The following is a 26,180-nucleotide window of genomic DNA, read 5'->3' on the forward strand; positions in this document are numbered from 1 at the left end:
CGAGCGTAGTTCTGGGAGATAAGTGTGAAAGTAAATAAAATATTTTTTGGGATTTTCAATTTTTATAAAAACAGATGCTTCGATTACAAAGACTCAATACTAACAAATTCCAAAAGACTAACAGACTCTGATGCAAAGACGAAATACAGACTACGAAAATAGGCTATCATACTCCAAAGAAATACAGATTCAAAAACAGAAAGAAAATACAAACCCAATATGACTTTCAGACTCTAACAAAAAAGGAAATACAGACTCAAATGAAAAATCACGAGTACATCAATGCTTCTGGTGCCCGCGGGACATCATTCGGTCTCGCCGCAGGCCTATGCGCAAGATCCCTTTGAAGTCGGTCCAAGTCGTTCATTATTTGTTTAACAAAGGTCATCACTGCTGCAAAGAATGTAGCAAAAGTCATGTCCTCACAGATGTGGCACTTCATAACGATGTAGTTAGCGATGTTTCTAATTCTCTCTCTAATGACGCCCTTTTCTTGTAACAAACGCCCAATCTGCTGGGCCCTAGCCTCCAAAGTTTTCTCAGCTACGTGATTTTGCTCCTAAAGTTGTTGCAAATCTATTTCTAATTGCGCCAATGCCGTATGAAAATGTTCCCTTTCAACTTTGAAGTCTTTTGCCTGCTTGATCATTTTGTTTTCCGTGGCGATGACCCTTTTCTTTAACCCTGCGACCTCATCGTCATACCTTTCTCTCAACTGCTTAACTAGGCATACCCGTTCATCTGCGTTTTTAGCCAATTGTTTTTGAGCCTTGGCTAGTTCACTTTCTGCTTTGTTCAAATCAAAACTATAGTCACTCACTTTCTGCCTTAGGCTAGCTATGATTTTTTCATCCCTGTCGCTTCGGGCTGGATTTTCTGCCGCTACTTTCATCTTCTGAATTTGAGCTCGAAGGGCTTCATTTTCTTTGGATACCCTTTTCTTTTCCCCTTCATCCGCCGCAACCTGCAAGCTACTCTCGAATTGAAGCTCTCTGACTTGCTTTTCCAATTTTCCTATTGTGGCCCTGTAATCATTCTCCTTATCCACCCAAGCCCACTGTTCTTGTGACGTTTCAACGAATTCCTGCACATGAGGCTTTTTGGCTGGTCTTTCTAGTTCAGCCCTTGCAGTGTTCTTCTTTCTATACCAAACAAGATAGGTGTCACACCTCCTTTTTGCACGCCCGCCCCAAAGGGCGAAATGCGCGAAGGAGTTTTTCCAATTTAAGTGACAATATTCGAAATGGGATTATTGATTTATTTCAGAGTCACCACTTGGGAAAGGTTTAGCTTTTGGTGTCCCAAGTCACCGGTTTATCTTGAATCCCAAATTGAGGAAAATATTCGACTTTCCAAATGAAGTCTGCGAACCAGAAATTCTAAGTAAGGAATTCTGTTGACCCGAGGAAAGGTGTTAGGCACCCTCGAATCTCGTGGTTCTAGCACGGTCGCTTAAATTGTTATAATAGCTAAATATCTGATTTAATACATATTATTACTTATGTGCTTTTATTAAGTTTAAACCACTTTTATTATTAGTATTTTTTTATAGAATTGCAACGTTGTGAAAATGCATCTTGAACCACGTCACAATCAATGCACCCGTGGTCGTCAATACATTCCGACTCCGTCGAGATTTGAATTTGGGTCACATAAATGCGCACCCGAATTTAAGAATGTAATTTAGTTAAGTCGCGCATAAAGAGTCTAAACGCGTCATTATCTTTGGGAAAGGCAGTGACATTTGCTAAACAGTCCATCCCAAGTTCTAAGTATTTATTATGACCAATTATTGAGGGCCCCGCAATTTGCATTTTTTATTTGGCGAGGCTCGTCTCATTATTTTAAAAAGGGTAAACCTACAGCGACTACATTTTCTATTATGTTCGTCTCTAAAATGAATGAGAGAAAATCCTAACTCCTTACGAGCTTAAAAGAGGCGTACCATATTAAACGCAAGATTGAGATGAACATTAACTGAAAGGAACATTACTAGAAATTATAAACAAAATTGAGAACGATAAAATAATATATTCGAACGTGATTAACTATCCTATAGCTAAATTACACTCCTCCTAATTGTATAAACAAACGAATAATTGTTCACGACTATTAGCGCTGAAATTAACCTTAATTGTTAACGCTTATTCGGGAGTTTATTAGATCCAAGCGTCGCACCATCTTATTGAAACTCATGCCTATTAGATTAGTGTTCTTAAAATTGTTGTGTTGTTTCGTGCTTCAAAATATGTAAAACCTGCTGACCTTATTAATACCCACTTCGTTTAAATGATGGGCCGATGCCAATATTAATTATTAATCTGCCTCATTAAAACTATGTTGAAACGAGGAGTCCAACAAGAGGGTTGGCATACATGGCTAAATTGTTGGTACTAACATAACACAATATGAAAATTTATTTGGAATACATTTTCTGGAAATCAAATTAGACCGGATATAACGAGTTTGATAGTTCAAAGATCCCAACAGAAGTACACACAGACGCTTGCCATGATTCAATTATACTATCATCACCAAATCAGACTAAATTGTTATATATATGGATATACATCTGATTTATACAGCATACTATTTAACAGTCCATGTCAATTAGAGTACATTCCAATTCATACGGAATAAATGTAGTTGGAATGAGCTTAAACAAATACGGGTTAACTATCATTCAAACTATTTGCTATATTTTGAACACGAGTACTGTGAAGCAAACTACATTCATTTCTTCATTTTTACTTCAGCTTCAAGCTTTCAACAAACATAGTTTCAGAAATGTGTACCTGGAAATGCTTACAATTGAAGAAGAAGAAGAAAGGTCAGTAGAGCGAGCAGTAATTCGAAACAGCAACAACAAACACCACAGCAACAACCAGCCAATACAAGAATGATTCAAACCCAACCAAAACTCCAGGATTTCGACAAAGAACCAACGGCAATAGCAACTGAACCAAAATAACTCGGGTAACAACACAATAACTCGAAAATCACCCAAATGCCTTCAAAACTGAACTTAAATGCTTTGGAAAATTCACCAAGGTAAACTTAAACAGAAAATCAACTCAAACAGAACCCAACTCTATTCATTTTTTTTGTTTTCTAATGTTTTTTTTTTGTTTTGGATTTTGAATATCAAGCTTCAATCTGGAAATCAGAAAGAAAGAGCTTTTTAGAAGAAGTTTTGATGGCTGAAATTTCTTGTTGTCCCCCCCCCCCTTTTTCAGGGGTCTCCTCCTTTCTTTTATAGCCACCCACGGCCCCCTTTTCCCCCAGCTGTTAGTCCACTAAAAATACCGAACCCCTCCCATGTGAACCTTCTATCTTTCCACCCAAAACTTAAAAGAAAGGTATCCCCATGAGATTCCCCTGACAACCTCCTTTTCCTTATTATAAGGATTTATCTTTTATTTGTTTAAAGAGGTATGGGCAGCAGGAGTATGTCCTGACAGCACATGCTGTCCATTATACTACAATGCACATGCTGCCCAAGGTCCAAAATGAGTAAACATGCCATCAATTAAACTAAAATCTGAGATCTACCCTAGACTGCAGCTATAAATCAATCCTTAAATGTTTTCTGATTTAACTAACAGACTATAAGCAACTATACTCAATTGGATTCAAACAAGGCTTCAGCAGAAATCAAATAACACGAGTCAAATTACTACCATTCCAAACTGGAACTAATTGACGACATATATCGAATCGATTACGCGAATTACAATCACACAATTAATAGCCAATGGTTAGAATCCAACAGTATTAATCAGGTGATTCAAATCGCAATGCCCAAAACAAAGGTTGCCCTGGAAACTAATTGATCGACCAAATTCATTTCAATCAATTATATAGTTTAACACACATACACTCAATCAGTGAATAAAGAAAAACTCGACCAAATAAAAGGTCCGGGAAAGGTGGACAGAATAGTCGACATAAAAATAAAAACAAATAAACTAACATTTAAACACACGGACAAACATTAACAAAACAAACAAAAAAATACCTGAAAATCAGACGACCATGTTTTGGATTTTGAATCGAACCTCTTTTGGGGTTGAACGGACTTTAATCGAAGTGTTAAGGTTCATTAGACCCCAACCTTCTTGTTTAAACGGACAAAAAACTCGGATGCTGGATTTCTAGGGTTCTTAGGGCAGATTTGGGATTCAGGTTTTTCTGGTTAGATTCGGACCAAACCAGGCTTGGTTTGGTCATGAGGGAGGTCAGGGGGGTACCTGGTATGGATTTGGGGGGGGGGTGTTTGGCATGGTTTAGGGTCCAGCTCGAATCTTCAAACGAAGATTCGAGACGGTGGGGGAATATTCGAGACCCATGGCTTGCGGATCTGTGGTCAGGGGGTCGAGGTGCCCTAGGGGTGTTAGTCTGGGGGTCACCGGCGTTGTTGCCGCCGGGTTAACAGTGAGAGTGCACAGGGGCGGCTAGGGTTTGGGAGGTCTGGGTTTGGGGTTTGGGTTTGGGACGATGAAAGGGGGGTGTTCGGATGGGGGCGTGGGGTAAGGGTTTGGGCTTATATAGTTAGGGGGAAAATTAATCTAGGCCGTTAGATCATCAACAATCGATGGCATGGATTAAACAGGTTATATGGAAATGACGCCGTATGGGTTCAGGTGAGACCGATGGGTCTCTGGGTGAGACGGGTCGGGTTTAAACGTGGGTATGGAGATGTGATCTTGGTCGTTGATCATTCTGAGATCAACGGCCCAGATCAAGCATGATCAAGACGACGTCGTTTGGACGTCCCTGAGGCCAACTGATCTGGACTGGGCAAAACAGTGCTTTTGGGCCTGATTTTGGGTCCAATTTAAATGGCCCAATTCCGATTTCATCTAATTTAACTCATTTCTTTTCATACTTTTAATTTTTAATTTAAATAAAATTCCTAACTAAATTGTAAAATAAAAAATAAAACCATACAAATATTAATTAGTACTTAAACAACAATTATTACTCACATTAAACATTTAATTAAAATAAAATCACGCCATTAAAAAATAAAATGACAAAATTACCAAAAATAATATTTTTGTGATTTTCATTCATTTTTTAAAAAAACAAATACGATTTAATTAATTCCTAATAGTAGAATAAAATCCTAATTTTAACACGCGACATATATTTTGTATTTTTTAATTGATAAAACTAAACAATCACAGATAAAAACTACAAATAACTATCAAAATGCCACGCAAATTCACAAAATCATACACAAATACAATTTATTATTTTTTTCGATTTCTTTTGGAGTAATTGTCGTGTAAACAAAAATTACGTGCTCACAGCTGCCCCTCTTTGTTCGAAAACATGAAGGGTTTTCGTGCAAAGATAAAGTGAGCGGATATGAGCGATTTTTTGCCTGTTGGAATACTCCGTGTGAAACACATTTTTGAAAGATTTGACTGAATCTTTGCTTCAAAGATTTCCTACATATCCTGGGCTAAACAGGAATCAGGTCAATGTAGTTCGGGAAACTTTGGTAACTGGGACTACCATGGGATTGCGATGCTTGCTGTTACTGCTTTTGCTGTTGCCACTACTGCTTTTACCGACCTCCTTATTACAACCAAAGGAAATTGAAACTGAACTCACTAACTATGCCTGTCAACCACTAGTTACAAGATTCCTAACTATAATTCTTTTGCAACTTGATCTTGGGTCTTAGCTGATTCTGCTTGTAGACTTCGATCCGAATCTTGATGCTCGCAAGTTGTTGGCGCCTGTTTATTCCCGCAGTATTAAGTGAAACGGGATTGGCGGAGCTCGGGAATTTGATCAAATTTTGAGCGACCTTCCCTTTGTTTGTTCTAATATTTGGGAACATCTTCTTTTTGTTCTTTTCTTGTTTTCTTTATTCTGGATTGAGACTCATCCCGTAGGTCATCACGATCCATGCGCCTCGAGGTCAGACCTGCTGAGACAACAAAACAAACGAACGAAATTTTCTGCCCCAGTTTCAACTAGGCAAATTTCGTGAGTTAATTGTCATGAAAACTTACAGCACTGATGAGGGGATTGGAAAAAATTCTAGTCTACAAAGCGCAACTCAGGGATTGGAGCCCTAATATCGCAAAAGGTAAAAGTGCACAACTCAGGGATTGGAGCACTAATGTTGGCTAAAGGAAGGTTGCTCAACTCAGGGATTGGAGCCCTAATGCTGGCTAAAGGAAAATCGCTCAACTCAGGGATTGGGGCCCTGATGTTGGCTAAAAGAAAGTCGCTCAACTCAGGGATTGGAGCCCTAATGTTGGCTAAAAGAAAAATGCTCAACTCAGGGATTGGAGCCCTAATGTCGGCTAAAGAAAAGACGCGCAACTCAGGGATTGGAGCCCTAATGCTGGCTAAAGGAAAAAACGCTCAACTCAGGGATTGGAGCCCTAATGCTGGCTAAAGAAAAATGCTCAACTCAGGGATTGGAGCCCTAATGTCGGCTAAAAGCAAATTGCTCAACTCAGAGATTGGAGCCCTAAGTTGGCTAAAGGAAAAATGCCCTACTCAGGGATTGGGGCCCTAATGCTGGCTAACATGAAAAAACGCTCAACTCAGGGATTAGAGCCCTAATGCTGGCTAACAGAAAAAACGCTCAACTCAGGGATTGGAGCCCTAATACTGGCTAACAAAACGCTCAACTCAGGGATTGGAGCCCTAATGCTGGCTAAATGGAAAAACGCTCAACTTAGGGATTGGAGCCCTAATGTTGGCTAACAGGAAAAACGCTCAACTCAGGGATTGGAGCCCTAATGTTGGATAAAGGGAAAAACGCTCAACTCAGGGATTGGAGCCCTAATGCTGGCTAACAAAACGCTCAACTCAGGGATTGGAGCCCTAATGTTGGCTAACAGGAAAAACGCGCAACTCAGGGATTGGAGCCCTAATGTTGGATAAAGGGAAAAACACTCAACTCAGAGATTGGAGCCCAAATGCTGGCTAACAAAATGCTCAACTCAGGGATTGGATCCCTAATGCTGGCTAAAGGAAAAATGCTCAACTCAGGGATTGGAGCCCTAATGCTGGCGAACATGAAAAACGCTCAACTCAGGAATTGGAGCCCTAATGCTGGCTAAATGGAAAAACGCTCAACTCAGGGATTGGAGCCCTAATGCTGGCTAACAAAACGCTCAACTCCGGGATTGGAGCCCTAATGCTGGCTAACAGGAAAAATGCTCAACTCAGGGATTGGAGCCCTAATGCTGGCTAAATGGAAAAGCGCTCAACTCAGGGATTGGAGCCCTAATGTCGGCTAACAGGAAAAACGCTCAACTCAGGGATTGGAGCCCTAATGCTGGCTAACAAAAATGCTCAACTCAGGGATTGGAGCCCTAATGTTGGCTAAAGGGAAGAACGCTCAATTCAGGGATTGGAGCCCTAATGCTGGCTAAATGCAAAAGCGCTCAACTCAGGGATTGGAGCCCTAATGTCGGCTAACAGGAAAAACGCTCAACTCAGGGATTGGAGCCCTAATGCTGGCTAATCAAAAATGTTCAACTCAGGGATTGGAGCCATAATGTTGGCTAAAGAGAAAAACGCTCAACTCAGGGATTGGAGCCCTAATACTGGCTAACAAAATGCTCAACTCAGGGATTGGAGCCCTAATGCTGGCTAAATGGAAAAACGCTCAACTTAGGGATTGGAGCCCTAATGTTGGCTAACAGGAAAAACGCTCAACTCAGGGATTAGAGCCCTAATGCTGGCTAACAGGAAAAATGCTCAACTCAGGGATTGGAGCCCTAATGCTGGCTAAATGGAAAAGCGCTCAACTCAGGGATTGGAGCCCTAATGTCGGCTAACAGGAAAAACGCTCAACTCAGGGATTGGAGCCCTAATGCTGGCTAACAAAAATGCTCAACTCAGGGATTGGAGCCCTAATGCTGGCTAAAGGAAAAAACGCTCAACTCAGGGATTGGAGCCCTAATGCTGGCTAACAAAAATGCTCAACTCAGGGATTGGAGCCCTAATGTTGGCTAAAGGGAAGAACGCTCAATTCAGGGATTGGAGCCCTAATGCTGGCTAAATGCAAAAGCGCTCAACTCAGGGATTGGAGCCCTAATGTCGGCTAACAGGAAAAACGCTCAACTCAGGGATTGGAGCCCTAATGCTGGCTAATCAAAAATGTTCAACTCAGGGATTGGAGCCATAATGTTGGCTAAAGAGAAAAACGCTCAACTCAGGGATTGGAGCCCTAATACTGGCTAACAAAATGCTCAACTCAGGGATTGGAGCCCTAATGCTGGCTAAATGGAAAAACGCTCAACTTAGGGATTGGAGCCCTAATGTTGGCTAACAGGAAAAACGCTCAACTCAGGGATTAGAGCCCTAATGTTGGCTAAAGGGAAAAACGCTCAACTCAGGGATTGGAGCCCTAATGCTGGCTAACAAAACGCTCAACTCAGGGATTGCAGCCCTAATGCTGGCTAAAGGAAAAATGCTCAACTCAGGGATTGGAGCCCTAATGCTGGCTAACATGAAAAACGCTCAACTCAGGGAATGGAGCCCTAATGCTGGCTAAATGGAAAAACGCTCAACTCAGGGATTGGAGCCCTAATGCTGGCTAACAAAATGCTCAACTCCGGGATTGGAGCCCTAATGCTGGCTAACAGGAAAAACGCTCAACTCAGGGATTGGAGCCCTAATGCTGGCTAAATGGAAAAGCGCTCAACTCAGGGATTGTAGCCCTAATGTCGGCTAACAGGAAAAACGCTCAACTCAGGGATTGGAGCCCTAATGCTGGCTAACAAAAATTCTCAACTCAGGGATTGGAGCCCTAATGTTGGCTAAAGGGAAGAACGCTCAACTCAGGGATTGGAGCCCTAATGCTGGCTAAATGGAAAAGCGCTCAACTCAGGGATTGGAGCCCTAATGTCGACTAACAGAAAAAACGCTCAACTCAGGGATTGGAGCGCTAATGCTGGCTAATCAAAAATGCTCAACTCAGGGATTGGAGCCCTAATGTTGGCTAAAGGGAAAAACGCTCAACTCAGGGATTGGAGCCCTAATGTTGGCTAAAGGGAAGAACGCTCAATTCAGGGATTGGAGCCCTAATGCTGGCTAAATGGAAAAGCGCTCAACTCAGGGATTGGAGCCCTAATGTCGGCTAACAGGAAAAACGCTCAACTCAGGGATTGGAGCGCTAATGCTGGCTAATCAAAAATGCTCAACTCATGGATTTGAGCCCTAATGTTGGCTAAAGGGAAAAACGCTCAACTCAGGGATTGGAGCCCTAATACTGGCTAACAAAATGCTCAACACAGTGATTGGAGCCCTAATGCTGGCTAAATGGAAAAACGCTCAACTTAGGGATTGAAGCCCTAATGTTGGCTAACAGGAAAAACGCTCAACTCAGGGATTGGAGCCCTAATGTTGGCTAAAGGGAAAAACGCTCAACTCAGGGATTGGAGCCCTAATGCTGGCTAACAAAACGCTCAACTCAGGGATTGGAGCCCTAATGCTGGCTAAAGGAAAAATGCTCAACTCAGGGATTGGAGCCCTAATGCTGGCTAACATGAAAAACGCTCAACTCAGGGAATGGAGCCCTAATGCTGGCTAAATGGAAAAACGCTCAACTCAGGGATTGGAGCCCTAATGCTGGCTAACAAAATGCTCAACTCCGAGATTGGAGCCCTAATGCTGGCTAACAGGAAAAACGCTCAACTCAGGGATTGGAGCCCTAATGCTGGCTATATGGAAAAGCACTCAACTCAGGGATTGGAGCCCTAATGTCGGCTAACAGGAAAAACGCTCAACTCAGGGATTGGAGCCCTAATGCTGGCTAACAAAAATTCTCAACTCAGGGATTGGAGCCCTAATGTTGGCTAAAGGGAAGAACGCTCAACTCAGGGATTGGAGCCCTAATGCTGGCTAAATGGAAAAGCGCTCAACTCAGGGATTTGAGCCCTAATGTTGGCTAACAGGAAAAACGCTCAACTCAGGGATTGGAGCGCTAATGCTGGCTAATCAAAAATGCTCAACTCAGGGATTGGAGCCCTAATGTTGGCTAAAGGGAAAAACGCTCAACTCAGGGATTGGAGCCCTAATTTTGGCTAACAAAACGCTCAACTCAGGGATTGGAGCCCTAATGCTGGCTAAATGGAAAAACGCTCAACTCAGGGATTGGAGCCCTAATGTTGGCTAACAGGAAAAACTCTCAACTCATGGATTGGAGCCCTAATGTTGGCTAAAGGGAAAAACGCTCAACTCAGGGATTGGAGCCCTAATGCTGGCTAAAGGAAAAATGCTCAACTCAGGGATTGGAGCCCTAATGCTGGCTAACAGGAAAAACGCTCAACTCAGGGATTGGAGCCCTAATGTCGGCTAACAGGAAAATTGGGGATTCTAACTACCCCCCCCCCTTTTTTGAGTTTTCTTCTTACTTCTTTATATATATATTATTTAGTAAAATGCAGGAGAGAATTTTGGGGAAACTTCCCTTTTGGGTAGATTCCTTATCGCAAAGCTGTTTCTTACATTCACATATTTCTTTTCTTTTTGGGCGACACCTGCTTCTTGCATGGTTGCTTTGGATCACACCTGTTTCAATTTTCCAAACAAAGAACAATTGTCAGTTTGAAAATGGTGGTTGGTTCGATGGTCTTGATTGTTCCAATTACTTTGTCCCATCCTTATTCGTGTTGAGAAACTCTGTCGTTGATTGGTTTCACAGGCGAAACCCTTTTAAACTGCTCAAACTCGCATTCCCGGATTTTGTGATGATTTGTCCGCGTAAGGCTTCGGTTCTTCCATCCCATTCTGCTTGGGGATTTTTACCGAGGCAGACTTAGTGGAGATTTTTATTGGGGAGACTCTGTGGGGATTTGTACAAGGCAGACTCGTTGGGGGTTAGCTGGGGCAGACTCTTTGGGGGATTTTTACAAGGGGAGACTGGGATTTTTACAAAGGAAGACCCTGTTGGGATTTGTACAAAGGGAGAACCTGTGGGGATTCGTCGGTTTTTTTTTTGTGTGTGGGTGTGTGCGGCCTTACTTCGAAGGCAACCAACATCGTGCTCAATCGGGACTGGACAGACGTACCACTGAAGCGGGGTATTTACTTTTTACTAAACGGAGCTCCGTGAAACCGGTCCTGCCACCTATTCTTTCTAGTGTATTTGGAACTTGGGGTTAAAAATAAAAAATATTCAAAGAAAAGTAAAACAAAGAGCGGAGAAAACAAATTTAAAAGAGAAGTGTCCATTTCGGGACAAGAAAGACTTATCTGAGGAAAACACTGCTGACTTTAAATTGACATGACATGCTTTTTGGACTGGACGCCTGACCTTCAACGAACTTGCATTTCCTCATGAACCAAAACGGATCTATGTTTCCAAACCGGTGGAACCTTTCCAAGACTTTCTGAGGTGGAATCACCTTATCGGCCGACAGCGCCCTTTGCGGGTTTTCGCTAGTCGACCTCTCTCATTTCTCTTCTTGTCGTTGCTTGATAGCACTGTTTGTGAGTTTTTACTAAACAAGCTCTCTCATTTTCGATTTCTCTGCTCCCGTCGCCTCACGATGCCCGAAAGTTTTCACCGATAAGACTCTCTCATTTTATTTCTCTCAATTTGAATGTGTCGGCCTCCAATCATGATGTCTCTCGGATTCCCCTGCCTTTGGCAATTGATCCGAAGGACTTGTGGTTGGTAAAGGAATGGTAGATGAAACTACAACTTCTAAGCCATTTGGTGTGCCCTGGTTTCAATTTCAGGGTAAATTGGATTTTATTTTTGGTGTGACTGAACCCCAGAGAGAGGCTGCCTACGTATCCTTTCGGAATCAAGTCAGACATAGTTCAGGCTCAATCAATGTTTGTTTTTTTTTTTTTGATTTTTTCCGGTAGGGTAGCCAAAGAAATGTAACCGGCTCAAAGGGCTTGTGGAGCGAGTTGATAGTGTTTGGGCAGTGGGGATAAATCCTTCATCATCTCAAATGTGCCAAAATATCACCGAAGTAAACTCAAACATAGTACCTTTTGACTGCATCCGCATTCACTGCTGTTTCAGGATCATTTCCTTCAATATCGCCCAGATACAATGCTCCTCTCGGCAATATCTTCCTGATGATGTATGGGCATTTCCAATTAGGAGAAAATTTTCCTTTCACTTCCTGGTGATGTGGCAGAATGCGCCTCAATACCAGTTGACCCACTTCAAAATTCCTGGGTCGGACTTTCTTGTTGTAAGCACGGGCCATTCTTCGTTGGTACAACTGCCCGTGACAAACCGCAGCCATTCGTTTCTCGTCAATCAAAGTCAACTGCTCTAATCGAGTCTTAACCCACTCGCTATCTTCAATTTCTGCTTCGACAATGGTTCGGAGCGAAAGAATTTCCACCTCTGCTGGTATCACAGCCTCGGTCCCATAAACCAACAAGTAAGGGGTTGCCCCTACTGATGTGCGTACTGTAGTGCGATATCCCAACAATGCAAAGGGTAACTGTTCATGCCATTGTCGGGAACTCTGAATCGTCTTCCTCAAAATCTTCTTGATGTTCTTGTTTGCTGCTTCAACAGCACCATTGGCCTTGGGCCGATAAGGAGTAGAGTTCCTATGCGTTATTTTGAACTGTTCGCATACATCCCCCATCAAGTGACTATTCAGGTTTGCCACGTTATCTGTGATGATAGTTGCCGGAATACCGAAACGACAGATAAGATTTGAATGTACAAAATCCACTACAGCCTTCTTAGTGACTGACTTGAGAGTGACAGCTTCTACCCATTTCATGAAGTAGTTGATAGCAACCAATATGAATCTGTGTCTATTTGAGGCCTTTGGCTTGATAGGACCAATGACGTCCATGCCCCACGCAACAAATGGCCAAGGTGCAGACATGGGATGCAGTTTTGTGGGAGGCGCATGAATCAAATCACCGTGCAACTGACACTGATGACACTTTAGAACGAAGCTAAAATAGTCCTTTTCCATGGTCATCCAGTAATAACCTGCTCGAAGGATTTTCTTTTCCAAAACATACCCGTTCATGTGGGGCCCGCACACTCCTGCGTGTACTTCATGCATGATTCTTCCTGCCTCCTCGGCGTCAACACATCTTAACAAATTGAGGTCCGGGGTCCTTTTATACAATACCTCATCGCTCAAAAAAAACCTCCCGCATGCCGCCTGATAGTCCTCTTTTGATCTCCAGTAGCATGTTCGGGGTATTCTTGTGTCTTCAAAACCTCTTGATATCATGGTACCATGGTTGTGTACGCGATCCTGCCTCGATTACATTACAGTAACCGTGTCTTTCCCTGATTTGGATTTCCAAGGGATCGAGGTGGGGGTTGCCTGGGTAGGGTAACATTGAAGCTAAGGTAGCAAGTACATCCGCTAGTTCATTGTGATACCGTAGGATATACCTGAACTCTATTGATTTGAAACGCTTGCCGAGGTCCTCCACATGCTGTTGGTAAGGAATAAGCTTGACATCCCGAGTTTCCCATTCACCTTGGGATTGCCGAATAATCAGGTCAGAATCCCCCATAATCAATAATTCTTCAACATCCTGATCGATCGCCATATGCATGCCCATGATGCAGGCTTCATATTCAGCTGTATTGTTCTTGCAAAAGAAGCGCAGTCTAGCTGTAGCAGGATAATGCTAACCAGAGGGTGAGATCAAAATTGCCCCAATTCCTACACCTTTGGCGTTTACGGCCCCATCAAAGAACATCTTCCAAACATGAGCGTTTTCCAAGACTACTTCTATGGTGTTTATTTCTTCATCCGGAAAATAAGTACTCAATGGTTGGTATTCCTCATCAACCGGGTTTTCGGCCAAATGATCTGCTAACGCCTTGGCTTTCATTGTCGTGCGGGTGACATAGACTATGTCAAATTCGGTAAGCAAGATTTGCCACTTGGCCAGTCTTCCAGTAGGCATTGACTTCTAAAATATGTACTTCAAAGGATCCAACCTGCTTATGAGGTAAGTAGTGTGAGCTTGGAGATAATGTCTCAATTTTTGAGCAACCAATGTCAAAGCACAACACGTTCTTTCCAACAAAGTGTACTTGGCCTCGTAGCCGGCGAATTTCTTGCTCAAATAATAGATCGCATGCTCCTTCTTTCCGGTTATGTCATGTTACCCGAGGACGCAACCGAAAGAATTTTCCAAGACTGTCAGATACAAGAACAGGGGTCTCTCTGGCTCTGGCGGGACCAAAACTGGGGGATTTGAAAGATATTCTTTGATCTTGTCAAAAGCTTCTTGACACTCAGCCGTCCATTTGATCGCTGCATCCTTCCTCAATAGCTTAAATATGGGCTCACATGTGCTAGTCAGTTGGGCAATGAATTGACTGATATAGTTTAACCTGCCCAATAGACTCATCACGTCTTTCTTCGTTCTTGGGGGAGGTAGATCTCTGATAGATTTTATCTTTGTTGTATCTAACTCGATACCTCTCCTGCTTACTATGAAACCCAAAAGCTTGCCTGATGGGACTCCGAAGGTGCATTTGGTCGGGTTCAGCTTCAAGTCGTACTTTCTCAGTCTCTCAAAGAATTTCCTCAAGTCTTGGATATGATTTTCCCGAGTCCTGGACTTGACTATCACGTCATCCATATACACCTCTATCTCTTGATGCATCATGTCATGAAAAATGGCAGTCATGGCTCTCATGTAAGTTGCCCCAGCATTCTTCAGACCGAATGGCATAACTTGATAACAGTAAGTGCCCCAAGGTGTAGTGAAGGCTGTCTTCTCGGTGTCTTCTTCATCCATCAACACCTGATGATACCCAGCGCAACAATCTACGAAAGATTGTATCTCATGTTTGGCGCAATTATCAACAAGGATGTGGATGTTGGGAAATGGGAAATTGTCTTTGGGACTCGCCCTGTTCAAATCTCGATAATCCATACATACCCGAGTCTTCCTATCTTTTTTCAGCACTGGAACTACATTCGCCAACCACGTGGTGTATTGGACTACCCGAATTACTCCCGTTTTCAACTGCTTGGTGATTTCTTCTTTAATCTTGTCACTGACATCAGTTTTGAACTTTCTCTGCTTTTGTTGAACTGGAGGACAATCAGGGTGAATTGGCAATTTATGCACCACTAGATCAACACCTAATCCTGGCATGTCATCGTATGACCAAGTAAACACATCTATAAATTCAAAAAGGAGTTGAATTATCGCATCTCCCATTTTCTCGTCTGTGTGAATGCTTATCTTGGTCTATCGGATTTCTTCAGGAGTTCCCAAATTAACCGGTTCAGTGTCATTCAGATTCGGCTTAGGTTTATTCTCAAAGTGTTCCAATTCTCGATTTATTTCCCTAAAAGCCTCTTCTTCGTCATATTTTGATTCTTGGTTCATTATTTCACAATTAAACAGCTCGTTGTGATCTAGGCATGAAGTCCGCAAGCATGTCATATTATTTAAAGCCGCATTATTATAACTGAAAGAAAAGATAAAAGAAAAATAACAAAAAATAAGAATAAAGGAAAAATGAGAAAATACTGATTTTTATTTCTTGGAATTTAGAAGATAACAAGGTTTATATTTCAGGAATTCAAAACAAGAAACTGAAGGAAAAACATCTGAGTTACATCCTGGGGATAACTCGTGATGCAGGAAAGGTGGCAGGACAGGTCTACCCGGACTCCTGCCTAGTTGGGAACGACGTGGCCTCCCAGTTTCAAAGCTTGGCGTTTGGCCCCACATATAGCATCTTAGCGGTGCTTGTGCCTTCTCCTGGTTGAACCATGTGAGCTTCGTAGAGCATTCCTCTCATTGCCCCACATATATCCTCGATCGCTTCGGCCGTGAAAACCTCATCGTCTTCTTCCTCGATGTATCTCGGTTCGACGAAAGTCTCGTATAAATCTGGCAATGGCCGAGGCAGTTTCCAACCCTTATTTTTCCTCTTCCTTGCCCACTCTTCATCTTTTGGAGTGGGTTGAAAACCTATCCCAAAAAGTTTCTTAGTGGAAGGCAAGGTGATGGGTTCCGTTATTCCTTGCAGCGTTCGTCCAAGCCCTTTCCCTGGCCTGAATCCATGTCGGATCATTTCTTTAGCCACCATGATTGAGGCGTTGGACAAGAAAGGTTGGGGGCAAGGTCTTCCTTCTTCATACTGCTCCGCTAGCACAACTTCGAAAGCCTGATAAACCGTGTGCTCGCTCCCTTCCCTTGATTCAAGATATGGGATGGATGGGTCCCGATAAATAGACTGTTCGTCTTCTCCGTGGAACACAATTTCCCGATCTTCGTATTCAAACTTCACCATTTGGTGAAGAGTGGAAGGCACAGCCCCTGCCGCATGAATCCAAGGTCTGCCGAGGAGAAAATTGTAAGACGTATCCATGTCAAGCACCTGGAAAGTTATTTCAAACTCCACTGGTCCTATAGTTAATACCAAGTCTATTTCCCCGAGGGTGTCCCTCTTGAAGCCATCAAAAGCCCTTATGCAGACATTATTGGGGCGGATTCTTCCAGTCCCAATTTCCATTCTCTACAGCGTGGAGAGAGGACAAATGTCAACACCTGAACCTCCATCCAACATTACCTGCTTGACGTAGTAGTCTTCGCATTTAACTATCAGATGTAAGGCTTTGTTGTGAGCTTCTCCCTCTGGAGGTAAGTCTTTCTTGCTGAAAGAAACCTGGTTAACTGCAAAGAACCTCCCCGTCATTCGTTCCAGTTGTTCGACTAAAGTTTCAACTAGTATGTACGCTTTGTTCAGGGTCTTGAGCAAGATCTTTTGGTGTTCGTCCGACCTCATCAGCAGAGATAGCATGGACACTTGCTCGAGGCACTTGCGTAGCTGATCCACCACTTCGTAGTCTGGCATTTTCATCTTTTGGAAGAAAGCTTCCGCTTCCTCAACGCTTACAGGCTCCTTGGGTGGGATGCGTTTCCGTGGGGCGTTGTTTAATTCTTGAGTGTTCGAATACCTTCCAATGAAAGTATTCTCCGGAAATTCTCCCGTGACTTCTCGGCCTTTGTACGTAACCAATGTTCTTTGATAGTTCCACGGTACTATGGACGGGTCTATCATTGGCTTTTGTGGTACGCGTCTGATAACCACTGGCTCATTCAGCCGAGGTGGTTGAATCGTCCCCCGGACCACATAGGCCCCTTTTGGTGCGTACATTGGTTTTGCCCTTTTGACTTCGAATCTCTGTGGCTTCGCTGCTTGACCTCGTGGAACGTAAAGAACTTCATTCCTCACAGGCACTATCGTTACTGTCTTTGTCTCGACCTTCTCTTCGGGCTCAACCTTGACAGTACTAGCCTTCTTTTCCCCTTTCTCTAGTTTCGGGGTGGTTTTAGGATTTTTCCCTGCATCGACGATGGCGATTATAGCTTTTAAGGTAGGATCAAAATCTTTGTCCTCACAAATCATTCCAATCAATGGCCAGTTATTGTGAGCGGGCAACGGATTGTTGGTCACATTTGGGACCTCCTCGTCCCTCAATACTATCTTCCCCTGCTCTATTAAATTCTCAACCACCCTTCTCAAAGTCCAGCAATCATTTGTATCGTGCCCTTATGCTCCCGAATGATAAGCGCACCTAATGTCGGCTTTGTAGGCAGGTGATGCCGGATTGTGCCTTGTTTGAGGGACTGGCTGCAGAAAACCCATCTGGACTAGCTTTGGGAACAAGGTAGAATATGGTTCACCAATGGGTGTGAAAGTCCGTCTTCTGGGTGGTGCTTGAGGGCGGAAGCTATTTTGAGGTGGCTGTGGATTATAGTGGTTTCGGTAAGGAGGCTGATTTCTAGGAGGTGGAGCTTGGCCTCGATTGGCTTGCTGTGGTGGATGGACATAGGGCTGGTTATTCATGACCATGTAGGGTTGAGGAGCATAAGTCACATTTTGGTGGGGGTAGTAATGCTGTGGGGTTCTTTCTGGGAAACGGGGCCTAGGATTAAGATATTCCCTCGCTTCTGATGCTGCCATGGATGTTTCTTCTATTTTCTTTCCTCTTGTCATTCCTCCGGACCCGCTTTGGACAGCTTGGGAGGTTTCCCTTATGGCTGCCTGACTTAAGATTCTACCCGTTTTCAAACCATTCTCTACCATCTCTCCGATCTTGATTGCTTCTGCGAAAGGCTTTCCCATGGCTGACATCATATTCTGGAAATAGTCTGATTCTTGAGCCTGGAGGAAAGTAGTGACCATTTCTATCTCGTCCATGGGAGGTTTTACCCTTAATGCCTGCTCGCGCCATTTAATAGCATATTCTCTGAAACTTTCCAAGGGTTTTTTCTTCAAGTTTGACAGAGAATTTCTGTCTGGTGCAATGTCAATATTATACAGAAATTGTCTCACAAAATCTCTGGCGAGATCATCCCATATATGCCATCGAGATATGTCTTGGTCCATATACCACTCTGAGGCTATTCCTATCAGACTTTCTCCGAAGTATGCCATCAACAATTCTTCTTTGCCGCCGGCTCCCCGCAATTGGTTGCAATACTTCTTGAGATGAGCAATGGGGTCGCCGTGCCCATCATACTTTTCAAACTTTGGTGTTTTGAAACCTATGGGTAGGTGCACGTGAGGGAACATGCATAGATCGGTATAGGAAACACTCTTTTTCCCACTTAAACCCTGCATGTTTTTCAAACTCTGCTCGAGGCTCCTCATTCTTTTTGCCATCTCATCTTGTTCAGCAGCTTTGGGGTTTTGATCCTGCCCAGGTGCAAGCTCGTATTGAGGTTGTTGAGGATGAGTGCTGGTGGTGAACCGAGTTGGTTCTAGTGAGAAGGATGGTGCTTGAAATGTGAATGAGGATGAGTCAAAATTCGGCCTGTGTGTAGCGGGTTGTGCCACGATTGGACATGGAGGTGCAGTGAATATGTTCGTAGCTACATCTGTTGTTGACATCCATGGATAAAAATTAGAGGGTGATCCAGTAGAGTGGGCTGAAATGGCTGGGTACCCGAATGGGGTAGTTGGATAGCTTATGGGGACGTTGGAAGTCCCACTTGTCCTGGAGAATAACTCAGGGAACCCGGGGATTACACTCGGTGGCTCTTTTCCGTTATTCCAGTCATCCAACATTTCCAACATGCGGAGCCGCAGGATTCTGTTTTCCTCAGCAGTTGCTGACTCGGGCGTCAAGACGGCCGAGATCGAACTTTCCTCGGAGATAGGAATTGTCGGCAAAGGAATTTCTGAAGACATCTCTATGCTTCCCTTTGATCTTGTGAAGTAAGTGTGAATACTCCCTCTCGACTTAACAACAGGTAACTGAACACTTCCTTTCGACCTCGTGAAGTATGAATGTGAGGCCAGACCTCCACCGAACCAAACCACCTTTTCTAAAAACCTGGAGCACTCAGCAGCAAGCAACCGGTTAGTGTGAAACAAATAATAGATAGGTAATCGCACGTTGGGGCGTGATGCACCTATACAGTTAAGTGAATTTCTACATGTTTGCAACGAAGACATGCGTCATTCCGGCTTCTCTTTAGGCTTTCCTTTTATTTATCATCATTTTTTGTTTTTTTAAATTTTTTATTTTATTATTTCCTATTGTTATTGTTTTCATGATTTGCAGTTAAAAAATGTGACCAGATCCGATGAGGATTGCCTACGTATCACAATGCCGCGTGAATCAGATCATTACGTAGTTCACAACAGATGAGTGTAAAAGAAGCACACATTTTATTACTGAAACAATCTATTACAACTAATATTTTTGAAAAGGGGAGAATAACAAGCCTTGAAATAAGTACAGACTCAAACGAACTAATACACCCTGATGCGAAAAGACGGACAGAAGATGCTAAGATACAGACTCGACCTATGAATACATTAAGGTTTCGAGAATTGGTGCTCGCGGGGCATCGTTCGGCCTCGTCGTGGTCTTAGTGTGAGGTCCATTTCAAGTTGTTCCAGCTCATACATGGTCTGCTTGACATAAATCATCACTGCCGAGAGAACGGTAATGCTGGTCATGTTTTCACACCGTAGACACCTTCTGATAATGGCATGGGCAATGGTCCTAATCTTACCCCTGGTTTGCCTTTTTTCTTTGAGTAGGTGCTCTATTTGAACATTACGGGCTGTCATAACCCGAGAATCCTGGAGGCATTGATTTTGCCACTGCTGAATTTCTACTTCCATCTGGGCTAAGAGCTTGTGGCAATGTCTATTTTCAGCTCCAAGGGTTCGGGTTTGCTCAGACGCTCTTTCCACCTTTTCCTTCAGATTGGCAATGGTTCGCTCCTGATCCCTTTCCAACTGCCGCAGGTGCCGGTTACACTTTTCTGTCCTTCTTGCCCAGTGTGCTTCGAGCCCTGCTATGATATTTTCTGACTCACTCCGGCACTCCCCAATTTCCATCCTTAAAGCTTTCATCAATCGTTCATCCGACCGGCTCATTTGCTGGTTATCAGCATCTATCCTCATTTGTTTGATCTGGGCCCTGAGCATCTTGTTTTCCTGGGTCAACCTGTTCTTTTCTCCCAGATCGGTAGCAACTTGCACGTCGTGCTCATATTTCAGACCTTCAACTTGTTGCTTCAGTTTGCCGATTTCGGCACGATAGCCTCTTTCTTTTGCCAACCAATCCCACTGCTTTTGCGACGACTCGGCGAAATTCAGGATGTGGGGTCTTTTAGCCGGCCTTTCATGTTCAAGTTCTCTTCTGTACCACGCAAGGTAACCTGGAGCCATTTCACTTTTTGCCCGATCCTGCACACAAGTATCCGCCTTCAAATGTTGACATTCATTCCAAATCTGGCGGATTTTTGCTTCAGGAAATTGTCCGTCAGGGCTAATCTCAATTGTTTGAGCACTAAGATCTTCCTCGTGTGGCACTATTTGGCATCTCCCGAGTTGTCTCAAGACTCAATAGGGCGCGTAAGGTTGAATGATTTTAAGTCCCATCAGTAGAAAGTGAGTTCTAGCTGCTGGCATATACATGACCTCATCAACAGGCAACCATCCCAGTGTCCACTGTATTTGGCCGGCAGTGAGAGTCTAAAGAAATGAAGTCCATGCCATAACTCCTTTGGGCAGACTGATCTTTTTGGTTCTTGTTTAAAACTCTTCTATGCAAGTTTTCTTCGAGGAACCATGGCTCAAAAGCTCGGAACGATGGCAGAGATGTTCAGTCATCCATATTTGTAGCAGCAAGTTACACCCTTTGAAGAAATTCCCCCCGGCTTTGCAGGCTGTGAGAGCTCGAAAGATATCAGTTACCACCATAGGCGCGAGAGTACTGTCATTCTGTGTGAGCAAAGTACTGACGACCCCGGATATTTTCAGATCAATATTTCCGTCTTTCTTTGGAAATACCAGAAGGCCCAAAAATGTTATCATGAAAGCCACCCGTCTGTGCTCATCCCACTTCTGACGACTACCTTTGCTGCATAGCTTGTTAATCGGATTATTGAATCCTCCCACATGACCATACCTGTCGTATATGAAGCATGGATTACAAAAACCTGCGACCAAATCTGGGTTATGGACCGTTCTGGGTATTTTTAGCGAGTCTAGAAATCGATGCACCGTGACAGCTCTTGGGGCAACCAGGTATTTTTGCCTTAATGGAAGTTCAGCATTTTCGATGTACCCAGCCATTTCCTCCAGAGTCGGGGTGAGTTCAAAATCGGAGAAGTGGAAAACATTGTGCGCTGGGTCCCAGTAGGTGACCAAAGCTCTTATGATATCTCCCCGAGGCTGGATTTCCAATAAACCCGTGAGACCTTTCAGATATTTCTTGACCTCATCTTGCCCTTCAATACCTAGATCATTCCACCATAGCCGTAACTTGACAGGGATTTTAGTCATTATTGAAAAGTGTTCATTTCGCATTGTGCTCATCCTGCACATTTATTAAGGTGACTTTAAGTAAAAATGATTTGACTCAAAAAAAATATTTTGATGACATTTCTTTTTTTTAAAAAAAAAAGAGAAGATCCGATTTTCGAACACGGCCTTTCAACACTTCGGGGATGAAGATTTTAAGGCTGTGAGGGTCAACCGATCAAAAAACTCTAAAAGATGACCAAAAGTGGCCGTTTATGTAAAATCAGCCTTCCGCCGTCCCTTTCGAGAACATATTTGACAAAAACAAACACTTAATTTATTTACGACTTCCCCTTTTTTAGTAATGAACCAACATGGGAAAACACGGCCTCACAGAGCCTCGGGGACGAGGATCCTAAGGCCGTTGGGCAATTTGGTCAGAAAAAATAAAATGACCAATAATGGCCGTTTGTGCAAAGTCAGCCTTCCGGCGTCCTTTTCGGGAACATTCGGCTATCCTTGTCAAAACGGCATTACCCGACTCATTCATGACGAAATTAAAATTCTAACATTTTGGCTATTTTGAAAAGGGGAGGTTGGACCCGATGAGGGTTGCCTACGTATCTCGCACCCTGTGAGAATCAAACCGGCGTAGTTCGGGCGATTGTGAATAGAGGGAAACAAACTAAATCCCTTTTTTCGAATAAAATCTTTTAAAGAAAAGGAGAAAAATATTTTCTGGATTTTTATTTTTATTTTTTTGAAAAGAGACGAAGACTAAGGAAATATTTTCTTCGAATTTAAAACTCTTTTTTCGCTTTTTTTTGAAATTTCGAAAATCTTTTAAAGAGATACTACAAATGAAACAATATTTTTTTTTGAATTTTCCCCCTTTTTTTAAAACAAATACCCTCTTTTTTTTTGGATTTTGAAAATGATTAAAAGGAATTTTATATATATATATATATAAATCAAACTAAAGACAAATTTTGTTTTTATTTCTTTTTCTTTTTTTTTTTTAGAAAATTCCGGCGAGGTTTTGACACTACTTGGACATTGGTTTTATTTTCCAAAAATAAGTATTTATCTCCCTACGCTGCTATTTTTTTTTTTTTAGAAACCGGTCGGCATGCAGAACTGAAGCAATTAAATGTGCAAAACAAACGGGATGCAGCATGATGGTCTTTTCATTTCAGGTTACCTGTCCTAGACGGACCCAACCCCTGTGTTGAGTCCCCTATGTCAAATGCAACATGATGCAAATAAGCGTTCCTACTAGGGATCCGGCATGAGGTTTTGTTATACTAGGTTTATAACCTGGGTATATGTTCTAGACTGTGTACCCGAGCGGACAACTCGAGTCGAGGAGGGGGCTACGTACCGGGGACCCGCGAGATCGTCCGGCTTTGTAACTTGTCCGGCCTCTTTCTTATTTCAGGTATTGACACTAACAGAATAGGGAGTCTCGACCAGCGAGCTTCTCCCCGGAGGTAAGAAGAGAAGGGTTTCGGCACAGTTTATATACAGTTCAGATAATATCAAAGCGGTAAAAGACAACATTTAGCACGTTATGCAAAAACATGTAATAAAGATCAGATAATAAAGCCAAATATAACAATTATTCTAAGCTCGAATTCTTGAACCCTGAAACAGAGGTTCTGGGCGATTCCCCAACAGAGTCGCCAGAGCTGTCACACCTCCTTTTTGCGCGCCCGCCCCGAAGGGCGAAATGCGCGAGGGAGTTTTTCCAATTTAAGTGACAATATTCGAAATGGGATTATTTATTTATTTCAGAGTCGCCACTTGGGAAAGGTTTGGCTTTTGGTGTCCCAAGTCACCGGTTTATCTTGAATCCCAAATCGAGGAAAATATTCGACTTTCCAAATGAAGTCTGCGAACCAGAAATTCTAAGTAAGGAATTCTGTTGACCCGAGGGAAGGTGTTAGGCACCCTCGAATCCCGTGGTTCTAGCACGGTCGCTTAAATTGTTATAATGGATAAATATCTGATTTAATACATATTATTACTTATGTGCTTTTATTAAGTTTAAACCACTTTTATTATTAGTATTTTTTTTATAGAATTGCAACGTTGTGAAAATGCATCTTGAACCACGTCACAATCAATGCACCCGTGGTCGTCAATACATTCCGCCTCCGTCGAGATTTGAATTTGGGTCACATAAATGCGCACCCGAATTTAAGAATGTAATTTAGTTAAGTCGCGCCTAAAGAGTCTAAACGCGTCATTATCTTTGGCGAAGGCAGTGACATTTGCTAAACAGTCCATCCCAAGTTCTAAGTATTTATTATGACTAATTATTGAGGGCTCCGCAATTTGCATTTTTATTTGGCGAGGCTCATCTCATTATTTTAAAAAGGGTAAACCTACAGTGACTACATTTTCTATTATGTTCGTCTCTAAAATGAATGACAGAAAATCCTAACTCGTTACGAGCTTAAAAGAGGCGTACCATATTAAACGCTAGATTGAGACGAACATTAACTGAAAGGAACATTACTAGAAATTATAAACAAAATTGAGAACGATAAAATAATATATTCGAACGTGATTAACTATCCTATAGCTAAATTACACTCCTCCTAATTGTATAAACAAACGAATAATTGTTCACGACTATTAGCGCTGAAATTAACCTTAATTGTTAACGCTTATTCGGGAGTTTATTAGATCCAAGCGTCGCACCATATTATTGAAACTCATGCCTATAAGATTAGTGTTCTTAATATTGTTGTGTTGTTTCGTGCTTCAAAATATGTAAAACCTGCCGACCTTATTAATACCCACTTCGTTTAAATGATGGGCCGATGCCAATATTAATTATTAATCTGCCTCATTAAAACTATGTTGAAACGAGGAGTCCAACAAGAGGGTTGGCATACATGGCTAAATTGTTGGTACTAACATAACACAATATGAAAATTTGTTTGGAATACATTTTCTGGAAATCAAATTAGACCGGATATAACAAGTTTGATAGTTCAAAGATCCCAACAGAAGTACACACAGACGCTTGCCATGATTCAGTTATACTATCATCACCAAATCTGACTAAATTGTTATATATATATGGAGATACATCTGATTTTAACAGCATACTATTTAACAGTCCATGTCAATTAGAGTACATTCCAATTCATACGGAATAAATGTAGTTGGAATGAGCTTAAACAAATACGGGTTAACTATCATTCAAACTATTTGCTATATTTTGAACACGAGTACTGTGAAGCAAACTACATTCATTTCTTCATTTTTACTTCAGCTTCAAGCTTTCAACAAACATAGTTTCAGAAATGTGTACCTGGAAATGCTTACAATTGAAGAAGAAGAAGAAAGGTAAGTAGAGCGAGCAGTAATTCGAAACAGCAACAGCAAAAACCACAACAACAACCAGCCAATACAAGAATGATTCAAACCCAACCAAAACTCCAAGATTTCGACAAAGAACCAACAGCAATAGCAAATGAACCAAATAACTCGGGTAACAGCACAATAATTCGAAAATCACCCAAGTGCCTTCAAAACTGAACTTAAATGCTTTGGAAAATTCACCAAGGTAAACTTAAACAGAAAATCAACTCAAACAGAACCCAACTCTATTCATTTTTTTTGTTTTCTAATGTTTTTTTTTTGTTTTGGATTTTGAATATCAAACTTCAATCTGGAAATCAGAAAGAAAGAGCTGTTTAGAAGAAGTTTTGATGGCTAAAATTTCTTGTTGTCCCCCCCCCCTCTTTTTCAGGGGTCTCCTCCTTTATTTTATAGCCACCCACAGCCCCCTTTTCCCCCAGCTGTTACTCCACTAAAAATACTGAACCCCTCCCATGTGAACCTTCTATCTTTCCACCCAAAACTTAAAAGAAAGGTATCCCCATGAGATTCCCCTGATAACCTCCTTTTCCTTATTATAAGGATTTATCTTTTATTAGTTTAAAGAGGTATGGCCAGCAGGAGTATGTCCTGACAGCACATGCTGTCCATTATACTACAATGCATATGCTGCCCAAGGTCCAAAATGAGTAAACATGCCATCAATTAAACTAAAATCTGAGATCTATCCTAGACTGCAGCTATAAATCAATCCTTAAATGTTTTCTGATTTAACTAACAGACTATAAGCAACTACACTCAATTGGATTCAAACAAGGCTTCAGCAGAAATCAAACAACACGAGTCAAATTACTACCATTCCAAACTGGAACTAATTGACGACATATATCGAATCGACTACGCGAATTACAACCACACAATTAATAGCCAATGGTTAGAATCCAACAGTATTAATCAGGTGATTCAAATCGCAATGCCCAAAACAAAGGTTGCCCTAGAAACTAATTGATCGACCAAATTCATTTCAATCGATTATATAGTTTAACACACATACACTCAATCAGTGAATAAAAAAAACTCGACC

The 26,180-nt window shown here is 42.3% G+C and overlaps 1 protein-coding gene across 1 annotated transcript; it reads right to left on the reverse strand.

The window, feature by feature from the left end:
* Window positions 1–268: 268 nt before the first annotated feature.
* On the reverse strand, window positions 269–20,398 carry LOC138879905 (uncharacterized). The gene is made up of 4 exons (XM_070159550.1): window positions 20,002–20,398; window positions 16,656–17,316; window positions 821–1,142; window positions 269–559 (listed from the first exon to the last, which is right to left on the reverse strand). Exons 1-4 carry the CDS (start codon window positions 20,396–20,398, stop codon window positions 269–271), a joined length of 1,671 nt encoding a protein of 556 aa, XP_070015651.1.
* Window positions 20,399–26,180: the final 5,782 nt, after the last annotated feature.

Source organism: Nicotiana sylvestris, chromosome 10 (genome assembly GCF_000393655.2).
Source record: "Nicotiana sylvestris chromosome 10, ASM39365v2, whole genome shotgun sequence".
Taxonomy (NCBI): Eukaryota; Viridiplantae; Streptophyta; class Magnoliopsida; order Solanales; family Solanaceae; genus Nicotiana; species Nicotiana sylvestris.